At 35.7% G+C, this 18308-nt stretch overlaps 1 protein-coding gene across 2 annotated transcripts in view; it reads right to left on the reverse strand.

Moving 5' to 3' along the window:
- HMCN1 (hemicentin 1) overlaps positions 1-18308 on the reverse strand; it is a 496417-nt gene that overhangs the window by 217623 nt on the left and 260486 nt on the right. For both annotated transcript variants that reach the window (XM_053606928.1, XM_053606927.1), the window contains 5 exons: positions 14729-14887; positions 7419-7613; positions 4679-4774; positions 2262-2389; positions 553-697 (listed from right to left, as the gene is read on the reverse strand). In XM_053606928.1, the coding sequence (XP_053462903.1) occupies positions 553-697; positions 2262-2389; positions 4679-4774; positions 7419-7613; positions 14729-14887 (723 nt within the window). The remainder of the gene's footprint in view (positions 1-552; positions 698-2261; positions 2390-4678; positions 4775-7418; positions 7614-14728; positions 14888-18308) is intronic.

Genomic DNA, 18308 nt, shown 5'->3' on the forward strand with positions numbered 1-18308 from the left:
GTAATTTATTGAGATGTATAAAGTTGGTAACTGTTAGTCATCAATGGAAAAGATAGCTTCTGGATTTTCTTATTTGTGACCTTTAAGTTATTTAACATGCAAGAAGATTGTTTAGAGCACATTAGGTGACCTTTAGAAAAGCTTAGGTCATCTCTAGCTCACACACAAAGGGGTCATTAGTAAGGACATGACTGTTGCACAATCCAAGAAGAAAAGGCAGTTTGAATGGTATAATAAGTTCAACTTGTCTGAAATGAAAATGTATTTTTAAACATAGTTCTTTGAGAGCTGAGTTCACTTTTATCAATTAAGAAACCACTTACAAAGCCCTTGGCCAGACTCCACGGGTGACTCCCAAGAATGTCTTTTTGTGTACATAGGAAAAGGAAATCTGAAAACAACATTAACAATGTAGATATTGTTCAAGAAATAGAGAATAAAAATGAGTGGAGGTATTTACTTGTAATTAGAAGAACAGAGTTATTTGATTAAAATATATGAACATGACTTTGAACATGGTTTGGAAACAATGACATTGGGTGTGGCTCTTACCATGCACGACAACAGAGGTAGTTTTGTTATTGGTTCCAGCAACATTACTGGCCACACAAGTATATTCGCCTCCATCCTGCAGCTGAATTCTTTCAATATGGAGGCTCCCATCACTGCGCACAGTGATGTAAGGATTTTGGACCAACTTAAAGGAAAAAAAAATGATCATTTTTAATTTTAAAAGGCAAGGATTTGAGCAAAAACCATACCTGTTTTTTTTTTTTTACCAATGAGGTTATTAAATGTCTTATAAAATAACAAAATATTTTAATGTCCTTAAGTGAAAAATGATGAGTATTAACTGTTACCAAGAGTGTATCAGTTGTATTTATTCCTGAAAGAACTCCAAAAATTATACTTTCTAATATTAATCCGAGAGTTACACACCATACTAGAAAAAGGAAGGAAATAGATACCACTTGTTTAATGTTTCTCTACATTTTGTCATCACTCAGAACCCAAATTTCCTAGTAATTTTTACTTTGGCTTAAATTGTTCTTTTCCAAGAAGACCTTATTACCTCCTGAAAGCCATTTTATATTTTCATTTTTGCATGTAGGCACTTATTCAATCCCAGGGAGAATGATTTAATTTCAATACCCACTATTGTCAGGTGAGAGGTACAAATATTAGTGGACAATATATGTTACTGGAACTGTGTCAGTAAAGGCTGGCAATGCTTTCAGTTGAAAATGATCACCTCTAAATCTTTATCATTCATACATATTGCATATAGGATGCTTTAGTGCTCAAATAGTATCATTCTTTTAAATGATGTGTACTAATTTTTCTCAGGTTTTTATGCAAATGGGAGCAATTTTACAACTTCTTACATGGAGTGAATTCATGTCTAATCAGCACTTCAAGAAAAGAGTGAATCTTGATACTCTGGAAAATTAAAGGAAAGGTGTTCTAAACTAGATTACATGTTTATAGAAAAAAACTTCATACTACTGTAAAAATTGCTCACATTTTTTTTTTCCTTGAGATAGTGTCTCAGTATGTTGCCCTTGGTAGAGTGCCGTGTTGTCACAGCTCACAGCAACCTCAAACTCTTTGGGCTTAAGCAATTCTCTTGCCTCAGCCTCCCAAGTAGCTGGGACTACAGGCATCCACCACAAAGCCTGGCTATTTTTTTGTGGCAGTTGTCATTGATGTTTAGCTGGCCCAGGCTGGGTTTGAACCCACCACCCTCAGTGCATGTGGTGGGCGCTGTAACCACTGTGCTATGGGCGCCACCCACTCACATCTTTTCATAATCAAAAGTTATAGACTGAAAAACAATGACACAATATAGGTGCACTTTTAGCTCAGGACAAAAGATAGAATATTTGAAGTTAATAAAAATAAAGATTAATAAATGAAATGGAAGAATTTTATGAGAATATTAGCATTTGTAATGTACTACAAAGAAGAATATAAAAATATTTAAATGCTATGAAAATTTAACTTAATACTTAAGTTTTTACATATTTTGAAAGAATTTTATTAGTGACACCAAATTTAGTGTGAAATTATGAAAACTATAACACTGACCATTTCTCCATTTTATTAATCCCAAAATAGTATGAATAACATAAACATGTTAAAAATGAATAAACAAAACACATTTTTGTTTATTCATTAAATAGATACATCAGTGGTTGAAATACATTCCTCCTTACTCAAAAAATTGGGAGTGTGAATGCATGCATTTAAAATGCTCTCACCATAGCTGAATTTTTGAGCCACCGACGTTCTGGAATGGGATTTCCAGCCAACAGACTACAAGGCAAAGTAAGCTGCTGTCCTTCAACAACATTGGCCACTGGAGGACTGATGCCAATAAGCGGAGCCACTAAATCAGACAGAGCACAGGCATTTTCAATTCTTTTCCACCCAAAAGGAAGGCACTTTATAATATTTTGTGGGGCAAACAAGGACCACTAGTTATACTACACAAATTTGAGTTTTCAGAAATATAATTTTCAAATGAAAATGGATATGAATTTGAATGTAAAGATAAAAGATCCTTCCAGTCAGTGGTGGGAATTGCAAATGTTTAGGAAATACAGTAGCATAGAAGTAAGGAAAGCAAAATAAAGGATGTGTATCGTGTCGAAGGCCAGAAATATGAACTGGAGAATTTTCAGTGTATTCAGGAGACAATGGAGAGAGGCTGAAAGCATTTGTAAATGAAGAAATGGAATTGTCAGAACCACCATTTGGGAAAATACTAATCTGGAAACTGTAAATAGACTGCAAGGAGTAGGATCACTAAGGAAGCTGTTGGAATACTCAAGCAAATAAAACGAGGTACACTCTCTTAGCTGGAATGGTAAAGAAGTATTGTAAATACGCCCCCCTTTTCTAGAAATTAATGAATAAATTTAACCTAAATCAAAGCAAAATCCCTAAAAGATTTACTAGGAAAATTTAAGTATATATAGATGAACAAAGGGAGACACATTTAAAAAATGTGAAAAAGGGCATTAATGCGAAACACATGATCAGATTAAAAAATCCCATTAAATGTTATAATAATTTAAACAAGATGTGTTATTTCCCCGTAGCTACTTTTGTGGCCATTCACTCAGACAGTAGATTGAAAAATGCTTGAGTGAGGGACCCTATATCAGACCTCTGTCTTCACCAAGTCTAGCACAGAGCTAAGTATCTGGAAGTTCAAGTGGTCAATGTATATTTAACATTGTAAATAAACTTGGAAGTCACTAATTGGAGACTTTCTGTAAAATATCCCCAAGATTCAATTAATTTTTAAAAAATCAGTTAAGGTGGCTCATGCCTGTTATCCAAGCACTCTGGGAGGCTGAGGTAGGAGGTTCTCTTGAAGTCAGGAGTTCAAGACCACCCAGAGCAAGAGTGGGACCCGTCTCCACTAAAAATAGAAAAAATTAGGCACATATGGTGGTGCACACCTGCAATCCCAGGTAACTGGGAGTCTGAGGCAGAAGGATCACTGCAGCCCAGGAGTTAGAGGTTGCAGTGAGCTCTGATGATGCCACTGAACTCTTGCTGGGCCACTGATTCTGTCTAAAAACAAAATAAACTAAAATAATTTATTGCAGCTCAATTTACAATCGCCAAAATGTGCCTAAATGCCCACCAACCCAGGAATGGATTAACAAACTGTGGTATATGTATACCATGGAATACTATTCAGCTATTAAAAAAAATGGAGACTTTACATCCTTCGTATTAACCTGGATGGAAGTGGAAGACATTATTCTTAGTAAAGCATCACAAGAATGGAGAAGCATGAATGCTATGTACTCAATTTTGATATGAGGACAATTAATGACAATTAAGGTCATGGGGGGGGGAAGGAAAAGCAGAGAGAGGGAAGGAGAGAGAGGGGTGGGGCCTTGGTGTGTGCCACACCTTCTGGGGGCAAGACACAATTGCAAGAGGGACTTTACCTAACAAATGCAATCAGTGTGACCTGGCTTATTGTACCCTCAATGAATCCCCAACAATAAAAAATAATAATAATAAATAATTTAAACAATGTAGCACTATTGCAGGAAGAGACAGAAGAGACAGACTCAGCTCATGATCAAATGGGTATTTTGATCAGTGGGAAGAGAAAAATAGTAATAAATGATATTATATTTTTCCTTAATATCATACACAAAATAATTCCACATTGATTAAAATGATAAGTATAAAAAAGGAACCAGAACGCCATCACTCTGTGTGTGCATTCATATTTAGAGTTAAATCAATTTATTTAAACTGACCTTCATTTCTTTTTTTTTATTAAATTACATTACATTTATTTTACATTTAACAACCACGCACAATGTCAGAGCCAGTAGTGTTCACTGGGTCTAGTGTAACTATGAAGGAGCCTGGGCAATGCAGGGAAATTCACAGACTAGTCGGTGACCATCATTTCTTTAAATGAAAGACAAGGGGGTTGGGGCAGATAGTCTCCAAGGCTGTTTTCAGATCTACGATAACATTGTAAGAGATATGTAATATGGCAGGGGAGGGAAATGAGTCTAGCAATCAGGTATTTATTCTTTTTTTTTTTTTTTTCTTTTTTAAGACAGGCAAGAGAGAATGTAGTAAAAGAAATCTGATGATTTTGAAGACTGGTATGTAGACACTTCATTGATCTTACCAAGTCCCGTCACTGTTATTGTTGCCTCTGACTGGATCTTTCCAAACTGGTTTTCTGCTTCACAAATATAGGTTCCTTTATCACTTGCCCATAAGTCTAAAAAGAAGAACCCATTTATTCATTTGCTACCATCTATAGAGCATTGACTCTGTGTCAAACAATGCTGAGATCTGTGGATGGAACATACGAAACTGCTTTCTGTTAGTTCCTGTGCTAGGGGAGGAGACACACACGGGTGGTATCTGGGCCGGACCTCAGAATAGAAGAGAGGGGAGAATAAAGGAAGCATAGTTCAAACCTAACTGGCTAAAAGGCAAAAGCATGACCCGAAAAATCACGTTTTGTTCAAAGAATGGACAGCTGCACCCCCAATGAACGCTGCACCGGAGGCCTTTCAGAAGTACATAGGAGAGATTTTCTTAGCTTGCCTAATAATTGTGGGCGTCTACTGGCATTTAGTGGACAAAAACTGGAGTTATCTCAAGTCTAGCGGGATTTTTGAAGTTTCTGCTAGAAATTTATGGATTTGATAACTTTGTTTATATTACATGACACTATTCTGTATAAGCAGAAGAAAGAACTTTGGCAATAATTATCCACCATTTTAGAAAATCACATCATTAGCTTGGAGTTTCTGAGTCATTAGCCCTCTACTTCTTTATCAGCCTGTGTTTGAGCTATCAGATTCATGGCCATGCAACCTAAACATCTATGCATATTGTACAGGCAAGGCCAAAGTATCTACATATTGAAATACATTATGTTTTAGTATAAATTACTTTGCCTTATTTTCCTTTGTACTACATTTTAGAATTTAAAAAATGTTTATTATTTGGGATCAAATATATATAATAGTTTTTCAATATAATAAAAGGATATTATAAAACATTTGTAATGTAAAGGATATTGGGGCAACCAGAACTTGGACCATAGAGTTACAGGTTGTGTAACTCTAGTTTATAGCTGGGAGCCTGAAGTTGAAAATGTGAGCTGGTGCCTCTTACAGAGTGTGGTTTTGTCTCGTGAGCAATAGAGAAGGCAACAGAAGACATTAAGTAGAGGAATGATCATAATCTTGTAAATAGCTTAACCAAAATAAAGCAGTTTGATCTATTGGTGAGGTTTGAGAGAAAAGTGTAGCTTTCCATTCTGAACAGCTCTTGCTGTCACACTTAAAGAACAATCACCAAGTTTCTACACCCCCCTTGACCACATGCATCTAACTGTACATCCACGTCTGGTAAACTCAAGTGGTGTCTGCTCTAAATAGTAACGAACACATATTTAAAAAGGAAAATTCAGCAAATCACCTGGATAATAACTCACACATTAGTTCCAACCAAGATATTTTTCATATTACCAATGATTGGACTAATTTATGTAGAAATAAAACATACTACTAAGAACTAAGTCTCTAATCACTAATTTCCTTTCCTACAATTAAATTTATACAATTGGGCAACTGTTATTCAACACATTGGCCTCTTTTATTCTTTCTTTCGTCCTCTCTAATCAACTTGTTTTCAGGTCCCTTCCCTCCCCCGTCTTCCCTCTGGGCTATTTCTCATCATCGCCATCACCCTACCTGTGTAACTATTTGGGACTTCCTACGTTTTTTCCTTTTTCTCATCTCTCCTCCTATCTTGCAGAGGTATTATTCTGGGAAACAAATCAACATCAACAACAAAATACTTTGAGCATACCTCCTCTGCCTATGAAACTTGGGAAGGAGGCCCTCTAATTTCTACATCATCATCTAGTACATTTCTTTACCTGGATATTTCAGGTCCTGCACAATTTAACCCAATCAGATGTGGACTTCCCAGGAGCTACTTTTGTGGCTGTTCACTCAGACAGTAGATTGCAACATGCTTGAGCAAGGGACCCTACATCGGACCTCTGTCTTCACCACCGAGTCTAGCACAGAGCTAAATACTAAAACACTTGCTTTTAGACAGTTTAGTTTATATCTGGAAGTTCAAGTGGCCAAAGTATATTTAGCATTATAAATAAACTTGGAAATCACTAATTGGGTGCTTTCTGTAAAATATCCCCAAGATTCAATTAATTTTTAAAAATCAATTAAGGATCTGAATGTTTTTTTCTTCTCTGGTGTCACCATGTAAGTACCTATATTCTTAACATTATTTGAAAAAATCCAATGTGTTTTCAAGTATCTGAATGCTGAATAGCCCATAGGTAACATTTTTGAAAGATGGAGTATTTGACCTTTTGGAGGGAGAGAGGATCTTTTGGGTTTAGGCAGTTATAAATTTTAACCAAAGAGTTTCCATAGCATCCCAATGCATGTCATTAAGCACTATTAGTCAAAAAATAAATACCTAAAGTTAACTGTCTACTAGTAACGCTTTACCTTCCTTCACAACAGTTGTTAGTGAAACACAAACACTGATCTACCTGAAGGCACAGGGGACTATTAGCAATAAGGGATGAAGAAGTCATATTGCTTCCTAGGCCCTGCGTCAAGTTAGTGAAATATATATGAATAAAATATAATTCATTCATTCATATGTAGTGAAATATATATGAATAAAATATAATTCATTTATGACAATTCCAAAACACAAAAAATCAGAACTCTTTCAAAGTGAAATGCAACAAACGCAAAATATGTTGGCAAGATATATCCACAATTTTTAAACAGTAATATCTATGTGTAAAACATAAAAGCATAACATAACTATACATATTTGTATAAAATATATTTCCTTTAACCTACTTAAAATAAAAAGAGCCCCTGTTTTTAGTTGGCTGATGGAACTAACTGAAAAAGGTCTTGAGAAAATTGGCATGTTGTCTGATCTTCGCCATTTGATCTTTGGTTCTGGATATCCCTGAACATAACAAGGCAATGTCACATTTGATCCAATTTCCATAGAAATATCAGCAGGTTCTTGTATGAAAACTGGATGTGCTGAAAGATATTAAAAACCAAGAAAAAAAAAGTCATTGGTATCATATCAGGCATATAAAAAATAATAATTATTGAACTGTTAACAGACCTAATTTGAATCGAATTAATGTTCACATAATATTGTAAATTTACCCTGTAGGTATTATTGCAGTTTTAGAAATAGCATTTGTTTTTTTTCTGCTTTATAATTGAAGAGAGATGCTTAGAAGTTCAACCATTTCTTTAAAGATACAGATGATAAAAGAACAGGAATTTAAATCAAGTATCTTAAATAAAGAGAAACTTTCATTCTAGAAATTTGTTTTCAATTTGGTTGGTGTCGTATTGCTCAAACATTAAGACTATCTCCTAAATAAGTTGCCCTTGAAATAAAATAATTTTGACACTATTCACAACTTACTCCTCTTGGCTGAATTTTTAAATGAACTTTATACCAGAGTTCTTTCTTCAATAATCATTATGGAACAAGCTAACGGTATTTACTACTAAATTATATCCTTGTTCAATATCACATTCTTGCTTCCTTTATCTTTCACATTTTTGGGGTTAGAGAAATTTAAGTTTGAGAATCAATAACACAAAAAAGTGACAGATGTAAAGGACTTGATAAAGGAAGAATAGGAAGGGCTTAACATTTCAGAGTTAAGAAATGATTCAGAAACAATAAAAGTTTTAGATAAGAAAGCTACAGATATTCACATGATTTAGGCAACCAGAGAAACCTGAAGGAAGAGACAGAAATATATCAGAAGCACAGCTTGGAAAAAACAGGAATGCAATATAAGATGGATACTGTCTGTAGCCCCAAATAAATGAGCCTCTCAATGTGTCCCAGACGTTGGTGAATGATGATGATGTTTGAGGGATCAGCTGAGGAGAAACATGTAGGGTACTTTGGAGGCAATGGTTGAAACCTTCCCATATGGGACTCTAAGAGAAGGTATGCAAGAAGGGAGCTCTTTGATAAAGTCAAGGTTAAATCTAGGTTAGAAATGACAACTACTTCTTACAGGGTCAGAGATTATATTATGTGCTTTCAATTAATTACCTCATTTAATCTTCACACTGTTGCTGTGAGAGAGGTACTTTGTAGCCTCATCTCTATTTCTCTACAGATTCTCTCTGGGCAATCAGCACCTCTTGTTCTCCTCAAAACAAGGACTAACTTTTCTTCCATCAGCAGTACCTGTGTTATTACCGCCCCCCTCAAATGTAATGTCTGCTGTTGATCTCTGGCTGCTGAAATGTTGACAATACTTTACTCCAGTTCAAAAGGCCCCTCCTCCACAATGCCAGGTGGGATATAGATCATTTTTCCCCCTCTGAAGTTTCAGAGAATTTAATCTCTGCGACTTTTATGGAAATCACCACTCTCAGCCACCTTATTGGACTGTATGTTTGGTATTTTTTCTAGGGAGTTTATATTTGAAAACTTATTTTCTTCTTTATAACCGTTAAAGTAGCCTTGAGCACTATTCATGGCTACTACATATTTGTGAATGAATTGTTGTAAATTATTAATCAATAAGAAAACACTTCAGTAATCGCCTGGTCTGTGTGTATGTTTGCATGAGTCTGTGCTAGTAACAATCTTAAGCCCGTTTGTTTGAACTTGCACTTTTGACAAACACATAGAAATTTCAGAAGCCCCCCTTTTAAAATATTTCCTTTGAGTATTTTATTTTTGGTTCCCAAATTCACCCTTCTCTTTCTTTATTTTTAATTTCAGATTAATATAAGACTACATACAATTAGTTTACATCGTTTGCTTTTGTTAGGTAATGTCTGAGTTGTAGTCGGGTCCTTCCTGCAGAAGGTATGCCATATGCCACTACATTGTACCTGTTAGGTGGAAGCTTATCACACTCCCCCAGGTCCCCTTCTTGAATTAATAGCAGCTCAATTAACAATCACAAAGATGTAGAAACAATTGAATGCCTGGATGGGTTAATGAACTGTGGTATATGTATACCATGGAATACTGTTCAGCCACAAAAAGATGGAGGCTTTACATCTTTTGTTTCTACCTGGGTGGAGTTGAAAACATTCTCCTCATTAAATTATCTCAAGATACTAAAAAGCAAGCATCACATGTACTCAATACTAATTTGAAACTAGTAAATGAACAAGTACACACCCACATGAGAAAAAAATATTTAAATTCAACCAGACACCTTTTAGGCCGGGCGCGGTGGCTCATGCCTGGAATACAGCAATCTGGGAGGCCAAGGTGGGCAGATTGCCTGAGCTCACGAGTTGGAGACCAGCCTAAGCCAGAGAGTGAGACCCCATCTCTATAAGTAGCCAGAAGTTGTGGCAAGTGCCTTTAGATCCAGCTACTTGGGAGGCTGAGGCAAGAGAATTGCTTGAGCTCAAGAGTTTGAGGTTGCTGTGAGCTATGACCCCACAGCACTCTACCAAGAGCAACAAAGCAAAACTCTGTCTCAATAAATAAATAAATAAATAAATAAATAATTTTTAAAAAAGAAGCCACTTTTTTATTGAATCTAAACAAAATTAAATTAAATACCACAATTGAACAATATAATTTTAAAAATAAGTAGTGTGTGTTTAGATTTGTCTTAATTCATCTGTATGAGAATTCGACTTATAAAAATAATAGGCAAAACGAACATATTTTAAACATAGTTTATAAATCAGCTCATAGCTTGCTTACCCTAAGTCTTGAGACCTAGTTACTTTCCTCTGAATAAACAGAAAACATTTATTCTAGAGCAGGTAGCTTTTCTGGAAAATGGTGCTCAAGTGTAAAGTCTTCATGATGCTTTAGGCTCAAACTATGGTCAGATAAATGCAACGATAGACACAAAACACATTCCAGAAAGGAAGAAAATATATGAAGAAAGCTGGGGTTCACCAAGCACTGGGAAGAGAATTCAGTCTACTGACACATCAGAACATAGGCATCAGTGAAAATGAAAAAAAATGTCATTTTCATAACTAAGAAAGCCAAGAACAAAAAGTGTAAGCAAATCTCAGATTGTAACAATGATGCTCAGTTGAAACAGGAGAAGTCAGCTGGTGGGAAGCAGCTTTGGGAATGGCATCCATGCGCAAGACAAGTGCGAGGTCAAGAATAGATGTACTTGAATCAGAAAACAAGGCAAATGAGAATACCAGGTGCTAGGTGAGCAGCCAAGACAGCATTAGTGACAAGCAAACCTCAAAAACAAAGCAGTTCTTAACTCAGCCAAGAAGCTTTTTAAACACTTCCTACTTCTGAGTGTGGCCAACACAAACTCCAAGTGAATTACATTGGGTGGACTGTAAACAGATTAATGAGACTAAGGGAGGAATACCAGTGTGGTACAGTGTATGATGCTTGACCAGAAGAGGCTGTTTGCTTAGAAAGGTGAATGAAAGTGCTTTAAAAATGGTAATTCTACTACTGCTTCGTCTGTATGCTTGGGAAAACTATCATTTTTTAGAAAAAATATTTTACCTACCTCAGTTTAAATTTCCTCCTGAACAAAAAGGAGATAACATTTCCTATCATATGTTGTTAAAAGAGATAATGTTTATTAATTTAGTGTATAGTAATCACCCCAATATTAACTATCATTAAAATACATAAAATATTGTAGCATCAACAGATTACAGCTCATTTCAGGAGCCTAATACCTCTGGCATTAATTTCAATTTCAGCTCCCTCATTAAATCTGTTAGGATAACATTTGATCCTCTATGGTCCCCTAAGTATTTGTGTGCAAGGACTCAAGGGCTGTGCAAGGTTAACATCACAGTACAGCTTTGTTGTCACTTACATACAGATATGGCTATGGGCACACATTATTTTGAAAATATAAAAATCATAAACAGATTGATCATCTAACACTAAAATACAATTATTCTCTGACCCTGAGGGAAAATTAAATGTATATACCCAATACGCCAACTCTTGCATTACTTCAGTCACAGGTTTTCTTTCTGAAAATGACTGAACACGTTGTTTTGGTTCTACCAAACCACAAAGCATGAAACCACAGTCTAAGACTCAAACCGTGTGTGGTGTGGAATGCTACAAATAAAATCGTTGCCAGGCCAACGTTTTGTCTGATGGAGCCAATCCTCTCTTCTTCCAAATGACTGCACGATTCACTATCCCTTTTTACAAAGGATAAAAACTATTGGTAACTTTCCTTGTTGACCTGAAATACCCATCATTTAAAGCCATGATAATGAGCAATAGGAAAAAGAACACTCAGTATAAGAACCTAGAAATCAGAAATGATACTAATAGTCTTTTCATTATTTTATTGTTCTAGTATTGCTGATGTAAAATAATAGGCCCACAAAAACAATCTAAAAGTCCAAATAGTTACATGATATGGATAAAAGCATGTTTTTCTTCTTAAGTCATAAGCTACTTAAATTTATGCTGAATAGTTTTGGAACTCAAATGAATAATTTTATGCAGTACTTAGTCAAGTTAAGCTTTGTACTTAACTTGTCTCAAACCCTTTCTAAAGAAAGTCAAGTTGAGACGATGACTTTTATATTAAAAATTCAATGCTTATCTTACATATTATGTTCCTATTATGTAAACATTTCCTTATTATTTTTCAAGACCCAAAGACTCAAGATGACCACTTAATTTGTAAAGTTAATATTCATCTACTTGATATATGCTGCATTAAACAGTTTAAAGGGAAGAGTTATGGTGATATGTTGAGTGTACACGGGTGATGATGTCTCAATCTTCTTTACAACCAACCGTGAGGTAGGTCTACACCACTTATATCTTTATTTTATAGATGAGCAAAGTCAGGCAGAAAACCCATTCTTTCTCTAGAGTGTATTATTTTAACCACAAAATAAATTCTGGGGAAAGTTTTAATTTGCATTGTGTTTGCCTTTAAACTTAACAATGATAATTGCAATTATCACTACAGCTGTGATTGGCATGGTTCTTGGCATTTACATCCATATCTGCTACAATATGTAACAATAGTTTTATGTGAAAAGATGAGTTCTAATTAATCTTTGCAAACTACAACAAGAGGGATGTAATGGTGAATAAGGAAATAGGACATCACAGAAACATGAGTGGGGCTGCCTTTAACACTAAGTTGTTTGGCAATTGTAAACAATGGTCAAGGTTACAGTAAGAAAATAATTCAGTTTGTGTTAATAGTTCTTTCAGGACAATCCCTGGAATAGAAGTTGAGAAAGACATTGTCTTAGAAAGGGTCATGAAGGGTGAAGATTTTGAGTATATGTGAAGATAAGACAAAGTTCAGTACAGTTTAAGGATTGAAGCATAAATACACAGCACTGGTTGGAATGTTTCCTAATCTGACACAAGTCCCCTTAAGCACAGACAGCTCTCACCCTTGATGGTGTATCACTGTATAGAATGGAGAACCTGGAAAACCCAGAGCTGTAAAAAGATTATCAAGGAGGCAGTATGTGAAAAAACATGTGTAAAATTCTTAGGTTTCCTATAAACTTGGAGGAGGCTGAGGGGGCCATTACCCTTTTGCTGGGAACAATTACTGAGGCTGTTTCTCTCTTCTTCTAGAGCTAGACAACTTTAAAAGAGTATTGGGTAAATATGAAATATCTCTGCTGGAAAGAGGGAGAAGCAGAACTAGAAAATGCTGAGAATTCTAATGCTGTATACTCAGTACCTTTCTTGAACATAAGAATTCTGTACCTAGTGACCCTCTTCTTTTGGACCTTACACTTCTAAAAGCATTGTTATTATTTTTTTTTTCTAAAAGCATTATTATGCTTCACACCCTGCTGGTAAGTTCGGAGATATCCTTCACTCAGAGATTCTGATCTTATTTTTAAGGCATTTATCTTAATAACCACAGTGGTTAGTCATGGTTCAAACATATCGTGCAGTGCCTAAGACAGATTCTATAGTGGTCTCTGTGGTCATCTCCAGCTTTGTTGATTCTACCCCAAGCGCAAAAATCACCAAGGACTTCACAGACAGTCCAAGAGCAGAGGCATCATAAAAGACCCCAGGAGGAAAAATTTCATTTACGTGAAAATATGAAGCTTAGATGGTCATAGTTTTCATTTAAAGACTTAAAGATAGCAGAATTAAAATGCTTTGTGTTATTTACTATATTTTTTTTTGAAAAAGATGGATCTTCTTTACAGTTCCTAACTTTCCTTAATAAAAAATTTTGGTATGAAAATCATCATACATACATGAAAATATAATGCAATTTAATGAAATGTCATATTTTATAAGTTTTAAGTGATATAGCTGCTTAATTGTATAGCTGTTAAAATTAATCTCCAGAAATAATTTAATTTCTGGAGTCCAGATGTTAATCTTGTTTATACACACTGAGCTGTTTTATTTCATGTTTTACCACATTGCGTAGAGTTTTTTTTTTTTTAAGAGATGTGAGATAGACAAAGAAGGAGAGAGTACCAAATTTCTAGAGTAACCTAAATATAGTTGTCATGCATACACTGTGTTCTTCCTATTATGATCAACTTGTATTCATAGTACTTTATTTTGCACACTGAGGAGTAATTGCTAGTGAATTTATTTAAAATTAAAAGCAAAGCAAAAGAACAATCTGCTACCTTTGTTGTTACTGACATCTCTGAATTATGGTCTAGGGCAAAAGTCTAATTTCCGGAGTCCAGATGTTAATACTTAGAAACCTTTTAGCAGAAAGAATGATTCTTGACAGGAAAATGGCAATATGTAAGGAACTGGTGAAGCCTATAGTACTTAAGTCGGGTAACTTGAGTTTAAATATCCAGGCTCTGCATCTCCTTAGTTCTGTGATCATAATCAAGTTGCTTAGCCTTTGATAAAGCTGATAAACCTGATAAATCTCAGTTTCCTTATCAATAGAATGGAGATAATTATGGGATTCTCCTCTTAGGGTTGTCATGAGAATTTAATGAGTTAATGCATATAAAAGTTCTTGGCACATTCAATGGTACATGGAAAGCACAAGCAAATCCTAACTCCCATTATTATATTAATAATCTGAAGTGTTCTTCCTAATTTTGCTACTCTGAAAAATATGTCTATGACATGGTTTCAAAGTTACCAAACATGGAAAAATGACAGATCAACTTTAAAGCAGATTGATCTATTGGACCTAGATGCTTACAGCCGACATCCAGGGTTATCCTGCCAGTTGCTCTTCCAGCATCATTGACGGCTACACAGGTATAATCACCAGCATCCAGATCTTGTGTTTCTTGAATCTTCAAAAGTCCCAAAAGGGGATCAATAATAAGGAATGCTGAGGATCTCAACTCAAGATCTCCTAAGTCAAAACAGAGGGGAAAACATTAAATGCTAAAGTATTCACACCAGCTATTGGTCTGATTTCAAAACTTCTGAATAAAGTTGACTGCAAAGTTTTTAAATACACAAGTCTGGCACAACATGACACTTTCTAAAAGCTAAAATCGTGACCTGTAATAAACATGTACAAATATTTCCTATATACGTATATCTGTGTATGTACCGACATAAATAAGAATGAGCTCTTTGAAGCGACATTGAAGAGCTAGGAAAGGTTGGTAGCTATAACCAATGCTACATTAGGTAAGAAGGGAATAGGAAGATGAGAGTTAAGAAGAAGTTTCTACCATCTTTGTAGCAGGATATATTTTGGTTTCTTAAGAAATTCTTGAAAGACTGGAGGTTTTCTAGGTTTAACTAATTGCCAGCACCTCAAATCTCCCAAGAACCAGCTTTATTGGAAGGCAGATGATGCCTCTTCAAAGCTGTGACTTAGGCTAAGCTTTTCCTTACACTTTACCTCCTCCGAGGTGTTTCCTCTCCAAAGAATGAAATTAACTAGGATGACCAGTACCATAAAAAATACATAGTACTGGATGTTTAATGCCAGCTCATACATGGATTATTTTTGTCAAGTCAAGATCTAGAAAACTTCCAGGAATTTTGAGGGGCACTGTTCTTAAGAGTTTCATAGCATTCTCAGGTACTCTCCAATGTCACACAGCAGCCACGTGTCCTGGGCCTGAAGATAATAAAAGTATCCCTTAGCTTCGAATGGGCAAAGAAAATCCAGGAGCCAGTACTATAATTCTCTAGGGCACTGAAAACAGCACCCACCAACAGACTCAGCACCACAGACAGACAGTTCTCTGTGTGTTTATATACTTTCCACAGGAGAGGAGGCCAAAGGTATCAGAATTTAAAAAACAAAATTACATTAGCAACCAAACGTCAGTGCCAAAATAGAGTATTTTGCAGAATTGCAGTATTTAAAACCCCAGTCATCCTTGTAAGCTTGCTACTGCGTACCACGTGAGAAGGCAAGCAGCAACTAAAGCGGTGTCCATGTGCTTCTGAGAGATTATCATCAGTGAAAGCAGATGATGTTGACATAAACTTTCCTCCCACCGAGGGATGCAACGTGACCTCGCTGTTCCAGTATTAAAATGTTTGGACTAAATGGAAATCCATTTAGATTTTTGGAATTTACTTCCCTTTTATATTTCTTTTGTATATATCAGAGTATATAACAGGGTGATATAAAGACCTTATTGCTAGTAGTTCTTTTTTTCAAATTAGTATTCTTTTTTTTTTTTTTTTTGTAGAGACAGAGTCTCACTGTACCGCCCTCGGTAGAGTGCCGTGGCGTCACACAGCTCACAGCAACCTCCAACTCTTGGGCTTACGCGATTCTCTTGCCTCAGCCTCCCGAGTAGCTGGGACTACAGGCGCCCGCCACAGAGCCCGGCTATTTTTTTGTTGCAGTTTGGCCGGGGCCGGGTTTGAACCCGCCACCCTTGGTACATGGGGCCGGCGCCCTTACTCACTGAGCCACTTAAAGAAAGAAAACTAGACTCACCAGACTCCCCCATCATATACTATATACATGTAGTGGAATTCAACTTGTGCCACAAAAATCTACTAAAATAAAAAAATAAAAATCCAAAAAAAGAATAGCAGCTATGAAACAAAAATTGGAAAATACTACTTCAATTAAGTTTGCATTTCCATCACATTTTGATATCTCTCCTTTCTTGATGGCTAATGAAAAATTACTCATCAAATTATTCAGAAACTGTAGAGAACTACAGAATTGTTGGATGCAAACGAAATAGGGATTATCTACTTTTAACATTAGATACGACCCAAAGAAGGGTAGCCACAGCAAGATACATAAACTTTGCTGATGATCCACTCCAGGATTTTCAATCATTCTCTTGGAGAAGAGTTCTTTTTTCAGGGGCAGTTTAAATTCAATCCTGGCCTCTGTGGATATAAAGACTAAAAAAGATCATTATTTCTGACAGAAATCCATTCAAATAGTTGATGATAATTAAGTAGTTATAAAATGTTTGTGTTAAGACTCCCCAACGGTACTCTTAAAAATTATTATGGACCCCAGTAAATTATTGTTTCTGTGGATCATACTTATTTATACTATATTTAGCATTTTAGCAATCAATATGAGAAATTTAAAAACATGTCCATTCACTTATTTTATAATAAACTCAGGACATTTTAACATAATTAACATATTTTATTTAAGAAAATTATATTTTGCAAAGCAAGAGAAGTTTAAATGAGAAGAGTGGCATTGTTTCACATTTTTGCAAAGCTCTATAATGTTTAATGTCTAGCATAACAGAGGATAGCTGAGCGCTCATATTTGCTTCTGCATTTAGCCTATTAGCTATCACACACGGAGAGACTTCAGAAACTCCATTATTCATTTGTGAGACAATGACAGTGAAAAAGACAACTTATTATTATTATTATGAAAATAGTTTTGATCTTGTGGATCCCCTGAAAGAGCTGTGGGAATTTCCAGAGATGTGAAACCACATTTTAAAGAACCACTGCTCTAAATAAATAAATCCAATTTTAAAAAGATTTAGCAGAAAATTTTCATAAAATGTTAACAGTGTTCCTGACTCTCCTTTGAACCCACTCTATGCTGTTGATTTCTAAAAATAAAAGGTCTAAAATTTTGGATAGCATTTATACTTATGGAATCCCTTTTTTGCCAATGACCTGAATGAAATACAGGTTTTATTTTTTTTTCAAACACCTATTTTATTTAATCAGAATTGCCAGAAGAAAGATACAAAGAAAAATTTATTCTTACATTGAAGGCAGGAACTCTTTCTCTCCATCCTTATGGTTTCCATAAGGTAGGATTTTCCTAACCTTCCTGGTGTCTTGTCTTCAGTGGAGATAGGACAGGAAGGCCCACTTCCCCATAATGCCTTCCATTCTGGAGCCAGTCTGCAGGCAGAGGAGTTGGTCCTCTCTAACCCTAAGGCTAATTTTTACTTGTGGTGGTCCTGACTCCATTTACGCAGTAACTTGGAAGGGGAAGTTGGCCTGATCCTGGGGTCCAGGGCAGCTCTGCTAATGGTTGATGAACCTCAGGAACACGTCTTATGTTATGGCCAGTCAGTATCTAATGCTCATGTTCTATCTCTGTTGGTTCATAATCTAGACAGAAAAATAGTACGTTATTTACTGAACCCACTGAACTGTAATACCCATGGTTGAGAAGAGAAACTCATTTAAGTAGTGAATTTCTAGAATCTTCCATATGGTGGCTGCATAGCTCTCTACCTTCTCTTTTAGTTTTCCAAATTATCTGTGGGATCAAAACTGGCCTGAAGACTAATATATTCAGGAGAATAGCTTCAGTGTGGGAGAATAAAAGACTTTCTGTGTGACTCTGCTAT

Source organism: Nycticebus coucang, chromosome 10 (genome assembly GCF_027406575.1).
Source record: "Nycticebus coucang isolate mNycCou1 chromosome 10, mNycCou1.pri, whole genome shotgun sequence".
Taxonomy (NCBI): Eukaryota; Metazoa; Chordata; class Mammalia; order Primates; family Lorisidae; genus Nycticebus; species Nycticebus coucang.